The 18,641-nt window shown below is 43.9% G+C and overlaps 1 protein-coding gene and 1 long non-coding RNA gene across 4 annotated transcripts in view; one reads left to right on the top strand and one right to left on the bottom strand.

Moving 5' to 3' along the window:
- The window catches only part of LOC106846092 (uncharacterized), a 52,646-nt gene extending 43,316 nt beyond the window's left edge, over window positions 1–9,330 (top strand). For 2 of the 3 annotated variants that reach the window (XR_011497545.1, XR_001401800.3), the window contains 2 exons: window positions 1,056–1,193; window positions 8,964–9,330. This is a non-coding gene — a long non-coding RNA (uncharacterized lncRNA). Of the gene's footprint in view, window positions 1–1,055; window positions 1,194–2,927; window positions 3,019–8,963 lie in introns of all 3 variants that reach the window. The other variant, XR_011497544.1, reaches the window with a different exon arrangement.
- IARS1 (isoleucyl-tRNA synthetase 1) overlaps window positions 1–18,641 on the bottom strand; it is a 76,125-nt gene that overhangs the window by 21,709 nt on the left and 35,775 nt on the right. The window contains exons 18-30 of the mRNA XM_014864667.3: window positions 17,445–17,528; window positions 16,185–16,329; window positions 15,013–15,133; window positions 12,131–12,222; window positions 10,962–11,039; window positions 9,873–9,994; window positions 9,322–9,424; window positions 9,008–9,091; window positions 6,636–6,810; window positions 4,308–4,420; window positions 2,266–2,361; window positions 1,257–1,433; window positions 41–146 (exon numbers count right to left, since the gene is read on the bottom strand). Coding sequence (XP_014720153.1) covers window positions 41–146; window positions 1,257–1,433; window positions 2,266–2,361; window positions 4,308–4,420; window positions 6,636–6,810; window positions 9,008–9,091; window positions 9,322–9,424; window positions 9,873–9,994; window positions 10,962–11,039; window positions 12,131–12,222; window positions 15,013–15,133; window positions 16,185–16,329; window positions 17,445–17,528 — 1,496 coding nt within the window. The remainder of the gene's footprint in view (window positions 1–40; window positions 147–1,256; window positions 1,434–2,265; window positions 2,362–4,307; window positions 4,421–6,635; window positions 6,811–9,007; window positions 9,092–9,321; window positions 9,425–9,872; window positions 9,995–10,961; window positions 11,040–12,130; window positions 12,223–15,012; window positions 15,134–16,184; window positions 16,330–17,444; window positions 17,529–18,641) is intronic.

The following is an 18,641-nucleotide window of genomic DNA, read 5'->3' as shown; positions in this document are numbered from 1 at the left end:
AACACAAAATACAAACCATGGAATTCATTTACGCTCTTACCTTGCTCACTGCCATTTGTACAAATATTAAGATTGACATATGCGCAAGCAGGGCCAGGCACGGATGATCCTCTAGTGAGTGTAATTTCCAGGTCAGACCCCTTCAACTGAGAAGAGGGGAATACATGAGTGAGCCACTGTAGCACCTGACCACAGTGTCACCAAACAACACAGAAACTATTTCTTCTCAGTAAGAATCAGAGCTCTATACAATTCTGATAGCACGTTCAGTATCATTACCAAAAAAGTCCAGAACTACAATTTTTCCCCTCATTTTTTTCTTTTTACCTTGTTCTTTTAAAAATGTAAATTTTTGATTATATAAGCAATATATGGTCATTTTTTAAAAAGCCAAACAGTTTAAAAATATGCAAAATAGAGAGCCAGCTCTGATGGCCTAGGGATTAAAGTTTGGCATGCTCCACTTCAGTGGCCAAGGTTTGGTTCCCAGGCACGGAACTAGACCACCTGTCTGTCAGTAGCCATGCTGTAGCAGCAGCTCACGTAGAAGAACTAGGACCTACAACTAGAATAAACAACTACGTACTGGGGCTTTGGGGAGGAAAAGTAAAAAATTTAAAAAAAATAAGCAAAATAGAAAATGAAACCATCTTGTAACTTGCCCCAGTCACTTTCAGCCCCTGCTCCTCTATCCTATTTGTCCCATATAAAGTAGGAACAAGGAACAAATGACTGAATGAATGACTGACTGACACAGAAAAGGATTGATTCCCCTGTTACAAATGATCCACTTCTGAATTATGGGCCAAGGTCTTCCATGTGTGGGTATCAGATTTTCATAGTTACATCTAAAATGGGCCAACAGGAGGCGAAATTGTACCTTTATGTACAACTTACTCTCATAAAAGTTAACTGCTTTTCAAGTCAATTGCTGTTTACTTTAACAGTAATTCCCAGAATCCACAATGCTGACTTCCTAGTTTTAGAGAAAACAGGCCCATATGCCATCTGATCGCCTGATAATTCTTACGTACTTCCTGGCTCCCTCTCCCCAGAGAACTGCCGTGAGGACAGCTCTACTTTCCCTCCCTCTCTCTCCTTCTGGACACCCTTTTGCTGACCCTCTCACTCCAGAGCAACACTTCAGGACCGAGGACTACACCAATTGCTACTAGGGGCCAGAATATCAAGATGTGAGTACATAAACTTAACATAAAATCTAATCCTAAATCTCCTAATAGTTCAACAGAACTCACCTGTGTTTTTTCTTGAATAAGGATCTTATCTGCTGTAGGAACTGGATATGGTTTCAAGGGAGCCTTTATGGTGGCAAATATGAACTCTGTGTGGCTTTCGATAACATTGTTCAGATACTCTCCTTCAGACTTTGCTTTATAATAAACTGTTATTTCATCAGTTGGAACTAGATTGCACTGAAAGCACATACAGAAAATTTAAAGAGGGAAGCACATCTGTTAATCAAAACATAAGGTGCCGTTGAAAAGGACTGACGGTCCCATGCGGGGTCATCAGGGAAGGGCACAGTCTCCTTTCCCATCCTCCCCATGAAATAAAGGAGTCACCGAGCAAGAACCTCCTCACAAAGCTCTGACCTGAAACAGAGCTCGCAAGCGCCCCATTATCTGCTGGAGTGGCCTCCTCAGATCCCAGCCCACAGGTCTCAGGCACCAGGCCTTATGACGAGGACTGCTGGAGGCCTCCTCAGGTAGGAGCTCCCTGGCTCTCTTGCCTGCTGGGGGCAGGCAAAGGGCTCTCTGTGCCTGGTCCGGCTCCCAGCTCTTGAATGAGAAAGAACCACCCCGCGCTGTTCAGATCCAAGACTCTCTCTCCTGAGCCAGGAGCCCTTCCACACTGACTGCACCTCTTCCCTTCCTCAGACAGCCACTGTCAGCTCTGGTGACCTCTGCACCAATTAGGAGAACTATCTATCCAGAAGATGATTTTGTGGAAGCCCTAGGGAACTGAAAAAGGAGGACAAGGGGCACAGGTTGGCTGACAGCTCCTGATCAGAGAAACCAAAGAGCCACGTCCAGCTTGGGGGTGAACAAGCAGGGAGGGGAAGAGGCCTACCTTTCCTGCAGAGTACAATCTGAATGGACTGAAGATCAGTGACTAATTATCATTAATTGATTACTGTGGTTCAAATCACCTGCCTCTCCTGTCCTCCCCAAAAAACAAAATAAAAAGCCAAACAAAAAAACGAAACGCCCCAACAGCAGCTTGTTCTTAACCTGACAAACTGACCTTTTTGCGAAGTTTCTGGATGCGATTGATGACTTCCCGAGCCATTCCTTCATCCACCATTGACTGGTCAGGGGTGACGTCCAAGAGAACCAAAGCCTACAGGAACGAACAGTGCACGACATGACAGTCAAATAAGAAAAACAGTTCTTTCAAACTCAGCAAAATGCTATTTAAAACTAAATTCTGAGAAGTCTATTATGATGCACTATTTATTCATGCAACTGAGCGAAGGAAACAAAGTCAAATCCAGTTTCTTTATAGTTTGGGTCCTTCTTTGTAACCAGTGAGTCCTTTATCTCTGGAGAGAGGCGTAGCTGTCCCTTTTCCTTCTGTAGGGTGCTACTCACAGGAGACACCCTAAGATTGGCTTTTGTGAGTCTCTCATGTAATTTCACTTTTTGTCTATCTAATAAATAATATCAATGCTTCTAATAAATAAGATCAACAATCATGAAACCCTTACAGCAGCACAACTTTTCACAATGGACCCACCACAAACTAGTGGACTGAAGGCCTCAAAGCAGCCAACTCCATTCTTTTCTTTCCTTTTTTTTTCTTGAGGAAGTTAGCCCTGAGCTAACATCTGCCGCCAATCCTCCTCTTTTTGCTGAGGAAGACTGGCCCTGAGCTCACATCCGTGCCCATCTTCCTCCATTTTATAGGGGGGATGCCTACCACAGCGTGGCTTGCCAAGCGGTGCCATGTCTGCACCCGGGATCCGAACTGGTGAACCCCAGGCTGCTGAAGCGGAACGTGAGCACTTAACCCCTGCACCACTGGGCAGGCCCCCAACTCCATTATTTTCTTAAACCATGACCCTTTTTATCCTTTGGTTTGTCGGTCTGTTTCAAGACACGGTTTCTCTACAATGGACCACAATACTTCTTATGTGATTTAGTTTAAGTTGCCATCTTCTTGTCAACTTTGTCTGCTTTTCCATCTCATGTGTTCTGAAGGTGTCGATGATGATGTGGTAATAACAATGGCGTCACTTCCATTATAGAGGGGGTGTACTTGTAAATTAGGCACCATCCCCATTTACCTTTGAGGAAACTCACTCAGAGAAGCTAACAAGCTTCATGAAGGCACAGCAGGTAGAACTGAACACAGATGATGAGTCAGAGCAGGGCCACCATGGCCCACAATACACAAACCGTGTCAAGAAACTCAGAGGTATCACAAGCAACACCTCCTTAAGTGTGGACGACGTCTTTAGGCCCTCCTTTCCACTGGCTGTAGTCAGGAAGGAGTGCACCCTCTCACTGTTAATAAACCTCCCTGCTGCCCCACTTTCTTCCCTAGCTTCCTTACCTTTGGCTCCTTACCACTGTCTGTCCACATGGAGTTCTGACTACATCCAGTTTAAGCCCCTCTGTAAAGTCTTGAGGAGGTCGGCCTGTCTCATGAGGCACTCCCCACCTGTCCCTGCATGTGGCATGTTAGGCACAGAGGGTCTCCAGCAAGCCCCCAACTCCAACACTGGAGATCTGACAACCTATCTGCCCAGAGAAATCTGATCAGGAGTGAGGAGAGAAGCTCTGATCCATCACAACAAAGAATGCTGACTCCAGAACCCAAAACTGCCTGTATATCCTCTTCAAGGAGCCTAACCCTTGAAGAGGATCCACTTCCCTAACCACCTCCACCTCACCCGACTTCAGATAGGAGCCCTTCTCTGTACTTATTTCTCCAAGATAACTTCTCAGGCAGAACAATAAGAATTGGCTTACTTTCCTGTCTCTATGACTGACTCATTCCTTAAAGGTTGGGATTACATCTTATTCTTTTTGTACAACCCAACACTTAGGACAATTACCTGCATGCAGAAGTCACAAAATGTCTGTTTAGGTATTCATTAAAGAAATAAATATGTTAAGGGCATATAATAGTTGAGTTTGGTAAAGCCAATCTAAAATGAATAACTGGTTTATTTTACCCTGAGACAAGCTGTCAACACTGCCAGGAAAGGCATAGGTAAATACTTTCTCCTCTTGTTGTTCTTATCTTTTGGTCAAGAAATGTTCTAGGGAACAGAGAAATACCTGAGCATCTGAGTGCGCTTCAAATTGCGCCGTCCCACTGGCCGCCTGGTCAAAGGTGCACATGAGGCGGATGTCCTCTTCATGCAGTTCGTGGCCCTCTACAACAATGGTCCCTATTGGAGAAGCAACTGCCACTGTTAATGAGTCAGTCCCTCCTCCTCCTGAAGCCACCCAGCTACTAGGATATCGTACCACTGCAGAGTCTTCAAGAGATCATGTCCTCCTGACTCATGTCATCGTTGCAGTCACGGATGTGACAAACTTTCTTTAGACTGCACTGTGCTGCCTCAAGGACAGTTAAATCACCACCAATGTCGACGGTTGCATATAAACTCCCAGGTCCAAAGATGCACCAGGAGGTGATGAATCTACCTTATACCCAGAGCAGCACAACGTAATGAAGAAAGCAGTCTGTAGAGTCAAAGTGGACTTAGGCCCACCACTCACTGGTTGTAGGATCATAGTGTTCTATGATCTGCAGAGCAGGGTGCAGTGAGGGTGCAATGAGGTGGACAGTGTGAAGGTCTGAGCATCAAGCCTATACACGGCAGGCACCTGAGGATGGCAATCCCCATCTTCAGGGAAGCCTGCTGTGGTCACCCACAATGATCTTGATCTCTGAGCACTGGGCTGCCATCTTCACTTTATGTCACCATGTTCTGAAAACTATTTCATTTTCCATCAGTATAGAACAGTTCATTCAGAATCTACACTTGAGAAACTAGGCTTTTGGTTGCAAATAAGGTTTATTACAGGAATTTTTTATATTTTGGCTATCTGGCGAACTTAGATTTGTGACTTGAAGGTTGATCAGACTTTAATTTAACATATCAAGTTAAATTAGTAACGAATCAACTTTTAGTTGTTAGCCTCTTATGTTTTACAAATATCATATAAAAATTGGGAGAATCTTAGGGACACTGCCCCCAATTTCTATAACTGCTCATCTGATTTCTGAGTCCTTAAATCTCTTCTCATGACACCTCTGTGCTTATGATTTTCAACTTCAGATGGAGTCCTAACAAACACCTTCTGCCCTAGGATAGCTGAAGGACGCCAGGCAGCCATAGTAAGACCATGTGAGACTCTAATCATGGCAGAGCTGAGAACTCCTGGGCACCCTGGAAGGCTCTCTAAAGGAGAGGAGGGAGGCGGCTGAGTCCCATTTCCTAACTCCTCATATTATCATCCTTTAGAGCACTTATCAAAACCATGATTATTTCCATAAATCTTCAAAGTCTGCCAGCACCACGAGGGGAAGGACAATGTCTGTCTTATTCAACTCTATGGCCCCAGTGCCAGCTAAACGGAAGCACTTTAAAAAATATTTGCTTAATGAATGTATCCAGTCTTGCCCAATTAAGAGACCAAAATGTGGCTTCTAGGTATTTTAGAGAAACTGTGATAAGTTCTGACCCAGTTCCCCTTTGCAAGAAGCTCCAAAGCTCAATGCTAAATCCTTTCTCTAAAAATACTTTAATCTTTTCTTTTGAATATTTTCCAATCTTTATTCTGACACCTCCCAAAGTCGTCACCACCTTTTTTCTCCACAAGCCACATCTGATAACAGTGACATCTATGCCACCGGCTGGTAATGAAGCCCTAGGGGGTTCTGCTCTTTCTTATTTGGGTAGATTTTCTAGGCCCACATTAGCATTTGTAGAATTCAGTGGTAACCTAAAGTCCACTCATCCTATTCAGTTATTTCTATCTAGAAATTTAGCCAAAGGGAATCAATTCCATAAAATATTTACATGTAAAAATATGCACTTCAATATTATTCATAATATTAAAAGAATGGAAACAACTTAAAGCACCAGCAATAAAAGACGGGTTAAAAACATTATCAGGTATCCATATGAAGGGCAATTATGCAGTTACTGAAATAGCATTTTAAAGCCTAATAACAGAGAAACATTTATAATGTAAAGTGAAAACACAAAATAAAAAGGTGAATAAAAACAAATATAACATAAAATGTAAAAATATGAGTGAAAAACATGAAATTTAAAATTACAGTGTGATCTCCATTTGTAAGGTTGCAATTATGACTATCTATGTAACTAGAAGGAAATAAATCAGAATTTTAATAGTGTCTCAGCACTAACATATTAAACAGCTGAGAGCAGGCACTCAATCTACATTAAGGCTTAAAGGTCATTTTTGTTGTCTTCTTTAATTTTTTGTAAATTATCAGAATTCTTATTAAACATTTTTATGACCAGAAAAAAAAGTTTTCATTTAAGAAAAGGCTGTGACAGTAAAAGTCAAACAGGAGCCTAACTATGAGACACCTGTCAGGCTGAGGCCACAAAGGGCAACACCCACCTCTCTGCTGGAATTGCTCTAGCTCCTCACTGCTCAGCTGCTTGATGGCTGTCATTACCACCTTGAAGGCTCCCTTCAGACGCTTCCCCAGAACCATGTGATCCGGTTCTGCTCTTAGTCGAATGCCATACTTGCTTTTATCCGTAGACAATGTAACTTTTCGAACATTCAGTTCCTATAGTTGGTGGACAAGATGAAACAAAACTGAGGGAAATAAAAACATATGTCCACAAAAACATGCACACAAACGTTCATAGCAACATTATTCACAAAAAGTGGAAACAACCCAAAAGTCCATCAACTGTGAATGGATAAATAAAATGTGGCTTATCCAAACAATGGACTATTATTTAGTAATATAAAGGAATGAAGCGGTGATGCATGCTGTATCATGAACGACCCTTGGAGCTAAGTGAGAGAAGTCAGATACAAAAGGCCACATACTGTATGATTCCATTTATATGAAATGTCCAGAGTAGGCACATCCAGAGACAGAAAACAGATTTATGGTTGCCAGGGGATGCTCGGATCTTGAAGGGAAACGGTATGTAAAAACTAATGGATACTGGGTTTGTTCTTGGGGTGATGAGAATGTTAGAAAATTGTGGTGACAGTTACACAACTCTATAAATAATACCAAAAATCACTGAATTGTATGGTATGAAAAAACCTTTCTTTTTTCAGAAAGGACTGGTTGTCCAAATCAATCAAGATAGCTGAGCATAACTCAACTACAGAGGACTCTAGAATTAGAAATATGAGCTTCACCTCTCAGGGGTAACCATAGCTCAAGCAACTTCAGAGCACCACAAGGTTAACTATCACTTAACGAGAAGAATCAGCTAACCATAACATTTCATGCCTCCATCATGCTAGTTAAGGGTTATAATGCAGCAGGAAATGGTGACATCACAGTAGGAAATATTAAAATGAGATATCACGGAACTGTAGTGATAAAGCAAATTGTATGGAAATGTCTAGTTTTGCCATTAAACTTAACCGTATTATTTGATCTCATTATAGTGATTAAGATATTCTATTTAAATATATTCCATTTTTATGATTAAGATATTCTATTTAAATATATTCCATTTTTATCCATATCTGCAAGCATTAATTACAGAATTTATAATCTAACTCTTTAGTTTCTAATATTTATCTGGAATTCTCAAGCAATTCAAAATCAAACATAGAAATTAATATTTTCTACAATAACAGATTTAATATTACCTGTGAAAGGAATAAAAATGAAATGAAAAGTATATTTGTTTTTAAAATATTATGGAATAAAGCTTTTTGAGAGGATAACTGACACTATAGTTTAAACTTTTGAGCCCCAAACTCAACTTCTAGGAATCTATTCAATGTCCATACACTGACATACGCACAAAGGTACAGATGCACCTTTTGTTTGTAATCAGAAACATAAATTTCCAATAATAGGAGAGCAATTAAATACATTATGATGCAGCCAGAAAGTGAACACCATACAGCTGTTAAAAAGAATACAGTAATCTCCATGTTCTGACATGGGATTCCCTTTAAGAAACACTACAGGGGCCGGCCCGGTAGCATAGTGGTTAAGTTCATGTGCTCTGCTTCAGCAGCCCAGGGCTCACGGGTTTAGATCCCAGGCACAGACCTACACACTGCTCATCAAGCCATGCTGTGGTGGCATCACATATACAAAATAGGGGAAGACTGGCACAGATGTTAGCTCAGGGCCAATCGTCCTCACCAAAGGAAAAAACAAAAGAAACACTATAAAGTGAAAAAAGAACATTAAAAAGTACATATATATATATACACGATCCTCTCTGTGCACAAACAAAGCCAATGGCATGTGCATGTGTGTGTCTGAATGCATAAATGTGTGTATACGCATGTAAAATGCTAGGAACAACCCTGGCAGGAGATATCCTAGTGAACACCCCAGGAGGGATGCTACTGAGGGTGTGGCTGGGGTGGGAAGGGACTCACCTGGGACTCCAGGCTAGTGCGAGTGCCTGCCTACGACCAACGTAAGCTCACTTGTTACTTGTAACTGAAGGAACAAACTTCTTTTGTTAAATAATCAAAAAGTACTTTGGAGAAGAGAAGTGGATGCAGGTAATAAATGATCCAACTAAGTAAAGCAATTCATTGATCTTGAAATCATTTTTAAAGAATTACAACTACATTGTAAAAATTTATGATGATTCTAAGCAAAGTGTAAAATTTCATGGATGGTTAAATTTATGTATATACTGACATACAAAAGAAAAAAGATAAATTATTCACTTAAAGTGTAGTTCACTGAGGAGTACTAATCAAAGTAATCTTCTGCAGGAAAGACGTCTGTCTGGACTAAACAGACAAATCAGCTGTCTCACCTCAATGATATACCTCTCCAAGGACTTGATATCATTAAGAGCCTCCGGATCTTGATGGATGACCACAATTTCCTTCAAAGGGTACTAGGAGGAAAGGGAAGGGAAAGTTCACTCAGCAGCCAGTCCTCTAAACTGCAGAAAAATGGGAGATTGTATGTTTTATCTGAATCTCAGGCTTCAGACTAATCAAGCTCAACTACTACTCTTACTGCAGAAAAAACAATTTATGCCATTGCTGGAAGCTCTCTATATTAATACAATAAAACATAATTATCTAGGTCTGTGCAATGTAAAATACAAATAAAATCTCAAACCTTTATTGGAATAGTTTTACGGTCTCGAATCACTCGCCCAAGTTCAATCACGGACTGCATTCTAGACACTGCACTCTCGGTCTTCTTGTCAATCAGTTCCTCTCTGAATGGTAGAGATAGGGATGTGAAAGAGATTAGATTTAAAAGTAGAAAAATCCCAAACAACAGGCATGCTTAAGTGAGGAAGACGGTCAGGCTAGAGATGTGACGGTGTGGCTAGTCCTCCCGGTGAGGCACCTGGGGAAGGACAGTGTGTGCCAGCCTTGGGAAGCACACAGTGAGAAGCAGGCAGCAAACCTGAGTCTGCTGCTTAGTGCCCAGTAGCTCGCCGAGGCAACCCCAACAGGCCTGCCCCCGCCCCACCTGCCACAGCACAACACGGGGTTCCATATTGAGCATCCCTCCCACCCATTCTGTAGCCTGAGGAGCAGCTCAGATGGGAGGCAGGGCGTGGAGGAAATGGAGCAGAGAGCTGGGGCCCCCATGAGCACGTCTCTGGCAACTCCCCTTTCCATGGCTTGGGCGAAGGCTTACGTGTATTTAATTCTTACCGAACATGGGGCAGCATGAGGTAGTGGATGCTGAGTGTGTCCTTGTCCTGGACAGAAACAGGGTCAATCAGCATCTTTAGATTCTGGTACATCATTTCAGTAAGAAAAGGTGTGTAGGGGGCCTGTATGAGGACAGAGGACACCACGTCATGCATGTGCAGCCATCATGAACTGAGTTCAATCAGAGTAAAAAACAGCAACTAAAGATCTTAGAGAATGACACAGGAGTACGCATAGAGTAGGCATGAGGTTCCTAACCCTGCCCTCTGACGAGAAATGACCTCACTTGAACCTGTTAAGACAGACACCTGTGAGGCACAGCAGGGCTATAGCCAGAGGATCCAAATATCCTGGAGGACATCCATAATAAAAGCAGAAGCCCCTGACCACGTGCCGGCTAAGTCAGTACGAAGAAGACAGAATGTCTGTCCCTGACCCTCAGAAACCTCATCTGTACACTGGAGGAACACCACCTGCTTCACAGGACAGAGGTGAATGAGGTCAGACGTGAGGCACCAGGCACAGGACCTGGTACAAAGCAGGTTCTCACTCCATGTATGTTCAGGAAATAAATATAGGCTTATAGTTATAACATTACACCGGAGTAGCAGAAATAGGATACAAAGAATTAAAACTGGAATTTTCACTTGTATATCATTAATATTTAAATTGGTAGAAACATGTTTTAAGTAAAATATTATCTGTGATATATTTATTTGGCTAGACATTAGTTCAAGAACTTCCCTGTTACTCACAGACAATTACAGGAAGCCACATTAAGATGAGGTATATTATTCAAAGGGAACTGTGGCAATTCAGTCTAGATGCAAGGACCTTGACCTGAAATGTACTGCCAGTGGTAAAAAGGAAGAATCTAGCTTTTGAAGCTAATGTTTTTTAGCCCTTGCTTGACATATATAAGCTAACAATATTTCTGAAAAGGAACTAGAGATTTAAGTTGTTTTAAAACTTTTATTTCGGTATCTGGTGGAACAAAAACAGAAGAGATACAGACTGAGGACGCTGCAGCAACCGGGCACCACAGCAGCCAACAGGGCTGGAGTTTGAGAACAGGGCCAAGCATCTTACCATAAGTCTGCACAGAGAAAGCAAAACACTAAACAACGTCTCCAGGGCCAGAACACAATCCTCCATCCCATTTTCACCCTAGTGAGTGAAAAAAAAACACACATTAAACTGTTAGAACTGAGTAAGATTATTTAAAAAAAGGCAAGCCACAGAGAGCACACAGTGCACAGACAAGACAGACAGAGCTAGGACAAGTGACCACAACTACCAGTGGTCTGGGATCAATGCAGGAGGCCAGGATGGGGTCCCCCTTACTCTCTCCCATCTCTGAGGCCGTGCTGATGAAGAGTGGCTCTGTAACGGTGAGGTAAAGACAGACCGGAGGACCTGAAGGCTGAGCATGGGATTCGCATGCAACAGACAGAAACAGGTGCTAATAGAAAAATTCAAAGTACTTTTAGGTTAAGATTTCTTATTTTTAAAAAAAGTCTATACTGTGTATTTAAAAAGTAATTACACTAATTTATTACAGGGGAAACATAAAGATAATAAAAGAAGAAAACCCAACCATAATTAAATGAGCCAGAGATAACTACTGTAAACACTTTAGGGTATATCTCTTACATGTATGTGTATATACACACATACATGTAAATGTGTGTATAATACATTTTCACAAAAATGAAATTACTGTTTTGTTATGCTTTTATCATTAACACATCTGAAGGTAGGCCAATGGGCACAGGAGCCTCCATCACTCTCTCACTCCCTGTCTTGTACCATTTTGTTTACGCCTGGCTAAAGCCCTGAGGCGGGACCCATGCTTTACTCGTCCTAAGTCCCCAAGAGGCTTAAGGAAGAGTTCTCTCAATAAATAACTGACCCTCTAGAGGGAGGTGCCTCTCTCAAGATTGTAGCCGTACCTGCCAACATTTGCAAAATATTTGTGTGAATTGATTATGGATTTTGAGAGTCTACTCAGCTTAGTCTTATATGGACCTGAGGCCTTCCCTCCAATGTAACACGTTCATAACTGTGTTTTGAAAATACACAAGATGACTTTTAGATCCTAGGTCTCCATCCATCTAATATGCAACATAAAAGAAAAAGATAGCTTCCAAAGCTGAGAGCATTGGAAAATGCTCCTTTTCCTGTGGGCTGTGCTCATTTCTCCTCGACTCTCACAGGTACTGCACTTTTGGCCCTTCCCAAGAGCAGCCTGCGCTTACCTTTAATCTTCTGCGGTTCATTCTGACATACCAGTTGGTCAGAACATCCACAAACTTGACCAGGCGAGGCACCACAGTATAGAGCCTGTAAGCTAAAGTAAGACAATCAATCAGCAGCAAGCACACACCAAGCACCTGAAGGCATGGGGGAGGCTGGATACAAGAAAACAAGACCTCCTGCCATCCAAGGGCCACCACGCTTCTTAAGGAGACAAGAGGAAGCAAAGGGAAGCAGTCCTGAGGGCTCACTGCCCGAGGCTGTACCACACAGCCATCAAGGTGTCTTGGGGCACACAGACCACCCTGTGAGCCACACGCAAACTCCCATCATCAGTGAGAAAAGCAGAAACCCCACATGGTGGCTGAGAGGCTGCGGCTGCCCACCACCCAACTTCATGAGGCACCGTGTACCTGAGCCATGCAGAGTGGCAGCACCACAAAAGCCTGACCTCCTCCCACTGTGCTACCCTGTACCTCAACTAAGAAAGATATGACAAAAGCTCTAAGTAGATGCCAGGAGGCACAGCCTAGGCCAGTGCTTCTTTGCCCACCAGAGCACCTCCGCCCTTCAGGGGACATCGGCAATGTACGGAGAGACAATCTGGTTGTCACAAGTGGTGAGGTGGGTGCTCCTGGCATCTGGCTGGTGGACCCCAGGGATGTTGCTCAATATCCTACAATGCACAGTCCAGCCCTGACCACAGAGGACGAGCCGGCCCAAACTGCCAGTACACTGCCACTGAGAAACTCGGGCACGAGCTCTGAATAAAGCAGAACTGGCTTCCTGAAGGTTAAAACAGCCAAGGGAAGAAAGCTAGAGGAGGCAGGGGAAGGAGGGAAAAACCTTGAGGAACTAGAAGGATTAGAAGGCTGCCCTGAGGCAGCAGGCAGGGAAGGGCACCCAGCCAGTCTTAGTTGAGGCACAGGCCTCCCCTTTAACTGATACTCTCTGTAGCACAAAAACAAACACGAAAAACAAGGAGAGTAAGACCAAAAATTATAAACACAATTTATATTAATGAATGTTAATTCATTTTATATTAGTGAATGTTAATTTATATTAATGTTAATGTTAATGAGGCTCCTGGTCTAAGCCAACATGGTGAAAAGTTGCACGGGCAGAGTAGCTCTCAGTTCACAAGGACCAGGCTGAGGTGCTGGCGGGCCAAGACCCAGGCCTGTCCTTGGGGTCACATATTTCTGGACGGGCAGTTTCTATGATTGGAGGCCTATTCTGTAAAGAAAGAGGCCTAAGTTATTTCTAGGGGTCACTACACTCTTCACAGTCTAGGAAACCAGAGTTCCCTGTGTTGAGGTTTCAGTTCTTAGAGAGTAAACGAAGTCCACATACAACGAGCAGACAATACACAGGAGCAGCCAGCAGCAGCTACTGCTGAGATCACTAATAGTAACTGCAGACTCTTCAAGGATTGAAGAGCCACCTATCGAGTCCTCGGACTCCATGTTGATGGGGGAGCTGAGGGGACGAAGCTGACAGGTGGGGCGGAAACTACATTGAGCAGTCTGTGTCTGGAGCCCATCTCATCGGCTCCAGGCACAATGCCTGGTCCTCACCCCTCAGCTGGTGTGCACAACTGCTGCCTAACCTCTAGTTCCCAAGCAGACAGGGCAGAACAGGCCCTGGCGAGGGTGTACGCTCTCAGGAGGTCACGGCAGCTGTGCCTAAAGATGGCAGGGGCCCAGGGCAACCATCCCCAGCACCACTTCCCACCCATTCATATCACTCAGGAGGAAAAGTGGACATGGCTGACAGATGTCCTGGGGAGCACGGCGGGCTCCCAGCACAGGAGTCCAGCCTCGCACACTCATTTCCATCTTCACTTATATCAATCTGTCCAACAGCCTGACAGTCATATGATCCTTACTGTGCATGTTTAACAGGGTGGACAGAGCCCTTCAGGATGACTGATAAATGTGCAAAATTTCCTGGACTAACCGTCCGACTGTGCCAAGTGCAGAAGCAGCAGCTACTCCAGGAAGAGCGCTGCACTGGCTGAGGAGAGGCAGGCCTGCTCCACCACAGGCTGCTCTGGCGGCTCGAGTCCACAGGAGTGCTGCACCTGCACAACAGCACCACAGGGCGCGGGGAGGCGGCTCAGCCTCACCAGGGTGGCACCAGGAGGCTGACTATTCTCCTCTGCCACCGACCTTATCAGACCTATCTCGAGTATCCTAGTCAATAGTTTCTGGTATTTCTCACCTTAACTTATGGCTGTTCCATCTCCAACCTCAAGGAAATCAACATAACCTACTTTTCCAAGCTCTAACACCAAATTTGTTGTTGTTTGGTAATAGAAATATGGGGAAATGCCTACTTCATTATTACTTTCCTGTATTTCCTAAGTTTTCTAGACTGAACAGGGACTGCTTATTTAATAAAGTAGATCTAAAAATAAATAAAAAGGTATTAATAACAAGTAGTACTTATTCAGTTGCTATTAACTGCCAGCTGCTTTATGGACATGAGCCTTATAATAACTCCACCAGGCACTTTTCAGGGAAAGAAACTGAGGCTCCTAGACTTTAGGTAATGCCTCTCCCATGGAACAAGTGGTAGAGTGGGTTTTGAAGCCACAGCCATCCAGGACCAAGGCATGTGGTATCTGTGGAGGGGTGAGGCCACTGGACATTCTCCCAAGACAATTCCCCACGCCTTGGAACAGCACATTTCTACAACTAACAAGCTTAGCAAAGTTATATTTGGTGTTAAAGGAAACAACTGTCTACCGCTCTGTACCTGTATCTCTCAAAATTTCTATAGAATTCTTCTATGTTTACAAAGAAAAACAGTTAAATATCGAAAGGGCAATTAAAAAGAGAAGAGTCCTTATTCCTGGGAGGACGGCCCAAGAGAGACACACCTGCCATTTCAGCCTTGAAGAACTCAACAAGCGACTGCATGAAGGACAGGACCCACCGGTCTGTGATGTTGGCACTTTCTTTAACTGTGTTCTCATTGTAGAGGAATTCCATTTCTTCCTCCTAGGAAGTGACAAATATCGAAAACATTCTGCATGCCTGGGGGAAGTCACTGCAGACAAATGAACTCTTTCAATCATTTAAACTGAAAGTAGCCAACCAAAAAAACCCCAGATCCCGTTGGCAATCAAAATTTCTGATTCTCAGTGATATTTTCCAGATAAGCTCTAAACTTGGGACATTAAAACCTAAATTAATAAATTACATTTTGGGGTGAACTAAAGAGAATTTGAAAAAAATTGTTCTTCTGCACCAGAGTGATTATAAATTGAGAAATAGTCCAAATCTTGTCAATAAGTAACGAGTTTAGTTACTTTAAACCTGAGGAAGGAAGGACAGTAAAACTGGCTAGGATTGGACAATTGTCTATAAACTGAACATGAGCACTAGGAATTAATGCCTCTGCTTATAATATTCGTTTTACACAGAATGCTCTATCCTACCCCTTCTTCTTCCTTTGCAAACTTCTCCTTGATCCTGAAGGCCCACTTCACCCAACCCCTCCGGCAGCATCCCCACAAGGCTGGCAGGGTGTGGCAGAGCTGACTCGCCCGATCGATCAAAGAGCCTCAGCTGGAGTCTGTGTCCAGAGCAGAGCAGCTGACTGCTCTGAAGGCACTTTCACATCATCACAATCACAATTTTTCATCCTAACAACCCACTGAGAATCTCTTTCACCTTCAGAGTCTCAGCCCAAATGTGCCCACGGAGAGGCTTTCCCTGACCAGGTCTACGGCAGCCTTTCCCAGGCCCCCCTCTGAGAGTAGCTTCCCCCGTGCCCGACCCCCACTGGCTCCACAGGCGGGGAAGTGGCTGACTGCGTGAATCATCAGTGCAAGTCTTCCGCTCTTCAAAGGAGGCTCCTTTGTCCTCCAGAAGTGAGTGCCTGCCCAGACCGTGTAGCTGAGGCCTCATGTTCCAGGCCCAGCACAGACCCCAGATGCCGGCTGCATCTTCATCTGTAGCCTCCGCAAGGGCTCTGAACCCCCACCCACAGGGCCTGCTTGTCCATCTCCCCACCCCACCCCACCCCACCCAGCACCGCAGCCCACACCTTCTGCAGCCTCAAGATGTTCTGGATGAAGAAGCGATAGGCGTTGTACCAGGGGAGCAGCACGTCCTTCAGAACATCACGCACACCTTCCTCCTTAAAGCGGAGGTTTTCTGCTCTCACCACAGGGGAGTTGATCAGATATAATCTGGAAGAGGAGAAAAATCACACCGAACAGGAATGTAGACAGCAAACCAAATATTATCACTTGACACGCTGAAGGGCAACACCAAAAGTAGACTCTTTTCTACAAAATGGGTGAATTATAAATACTCTCCTAACGGTCAATTTGAAACTGCCAAGCTTGTACTTTGTGTAAGAGACCTAGCAAAGTATAAAGGGGAGCTGTAACCCCACACCAAAATTCGGCACTGGACCAACCCAGATGCACACCCTGTGCAGTCTCAGTGCAGCAGCACCAAGAGGAAGGGGGCCAGGATGCCTTCTCCAAGGACACCAGAAGCAGACACCAGGGTTCACAAGGAGCCGCCACGTGTGCTCTGTCGGCTGGCTCAGAGGGGTTGCAGGCAGGGCAGAGGCCAGGGATGTTGCTAAACACCCTACAAGACAGCCCCCACCACAACAAATTATTCGGCCTAAGTTGTCAGCAATGCCAAGGTGAGTCTCCCAGATAACTGGGGGTCGTGGGACACACCGCTAACTGCTCCTGGGCAACAAGGTGACTGTGAATGTGCTTGGCCTCGGCCTCAGCCCTCAGGCATCTCCAGGTCCACAACAGGAAGATGCTGAACAAGAGCTCTCTGGCTCCTTTTAACCTGGACACTGTGATCAATGTTCAACGACTATGACTATTTCAAGCAGTGGCTCACATTTCTTTAAAAACTTTTCAATATTAATTTTTTATTTGCTCTACTATAAATATACCTCCTATGGCTCTTTTGAGGAGTAAATGCAAAACTGAAATAAATGATGCAAGAGAACCCTAACACCAACAAGATGGGGAACCTGGCGAGGGAGTGAGGCGGAGGCACCAGCAACTAGCAAGGAAAACCTGGGCTGCTCAAGGAGATCCAATATAGGTCTTGTCCTCCAAAACATCTCCAGATTTGAAGATGGCTTTATTATTTAGAAAACCACCTTGGGGGTTTAAAGTCAACACCATACCAACGTAACTCTCCATATAACAGAGACATATTTTTGAAAAACTAATTATAAACCAAATCTAAGGAACATGAGTAAAAGGATGAGAGATGCTTAGATAAAAAATGACAAATACACACAAGGCAGAGCAGTGGTTTGTACCTGAGGGCGTCAGCACCATATTTATGGATGACTGAAAGTGGATCTGGATAATTCTTTTTCCGTTTGCTCATTTTTTGGCCATCACTTGAAAAACAAAAGGGAGATGCCAATGAACAAAGTCAACATCACAGTTTATATATGGTTACAGATTATTTGCAAATTGAAATACATACATGCAAAGGGGATACAAGCTAGTGTTAAGGCACAATAAGGTTGTTTTGTAATATCTGTAAGCTTTCTGAATACTGTGGTGAATCAATGGAGAAGCTTCAGGAAGTTGGAAGCAGGAAGACACCACTGTTAACAGTTAAAAACACAGGCTCGGCATTCATCCTAGAGAAATGAGAACTTAAATTCACACAAAACCTATAATGAAAGTTCATAGCTTTATTCACAGTCAGCAAACACTGGAAAAAACCCCAATGTCCTTCAGCAGGTGAATGGTCAAACTGCAGGTCACCCACGCAAGGAGCACTGCTCAGCACTGAAAAGGAAAGAACCATGGATACGCTCAACCACCTGAAGGCTCTCCAGGGAGTTATGGTGGGCGAAAAAGCCAATCCCCAAAGGCTACATGCAGTATGGTTCCATTTATATAACATACTCGAAGTGACACAATTTCAGAAATGGAGAACAGAGTAGTGCTTTCCAGGGGTTGGGGATGAGGGTGGAAGAGTGGGAGGGTGTGGGTGTGGATATAAAAGGGCACAGAGGGATCCTGGGATCTTGAAATGGTCCAGGATCTGGACGATGCTGTTGGATACAGGAAGCCACACACATGATATGCTGCATGCAACTAACTACACAGAGCAAGGAGCACACGCACAACTGGGGAAATCGGAAGGAGACTGATGGGCTGCATCAATGCCTGGCTGTGATAACGGACTCCAGTTTCGAAAACGTGACCACTAGGGGAAGCGGGACAAAGTGCACAGGAGGTCTCTAGTATGTCTTACAACTGCATGCAAATCTACAATTCAATAAATTTTTCAGTTAAAAAAAAAGCACAGACTGTAGAGTCAGACTGCCTGGGTGTAGAACTTGAATTCACCACTCATTTGCCGTGTCACTTTGGGCAAGTTACTCAATTTTTCTGTGCCTCAAATTTCTCACTTGTCAAAATAGGACAAGTAAAAGACCCATCTCAAACAGTTCTGGGGATTAAATGAGTGAAGATGTGTGAATGCTCCCCGCAGG

Source organism: Equus asinus, chromosome 23 (genome assembly GCF_041296235.1).
Source record: "Equus asinus isolate D_3611 breed Donkey chromosome 23, EquAss-T2T_v2, whole genome shotgun sequence".
Classification (NCBI taxonomy): domain Eukaryota; kingdom Metazoa; phylum Chordata; class Mammalia; order Perissodactyla; family Equidae; genus Equus; species Equus asinus.
Note: the sequence above shows the minus strand (reverse complement) of the source record. Positions and strands in the feature narration are given on the sequence as shown.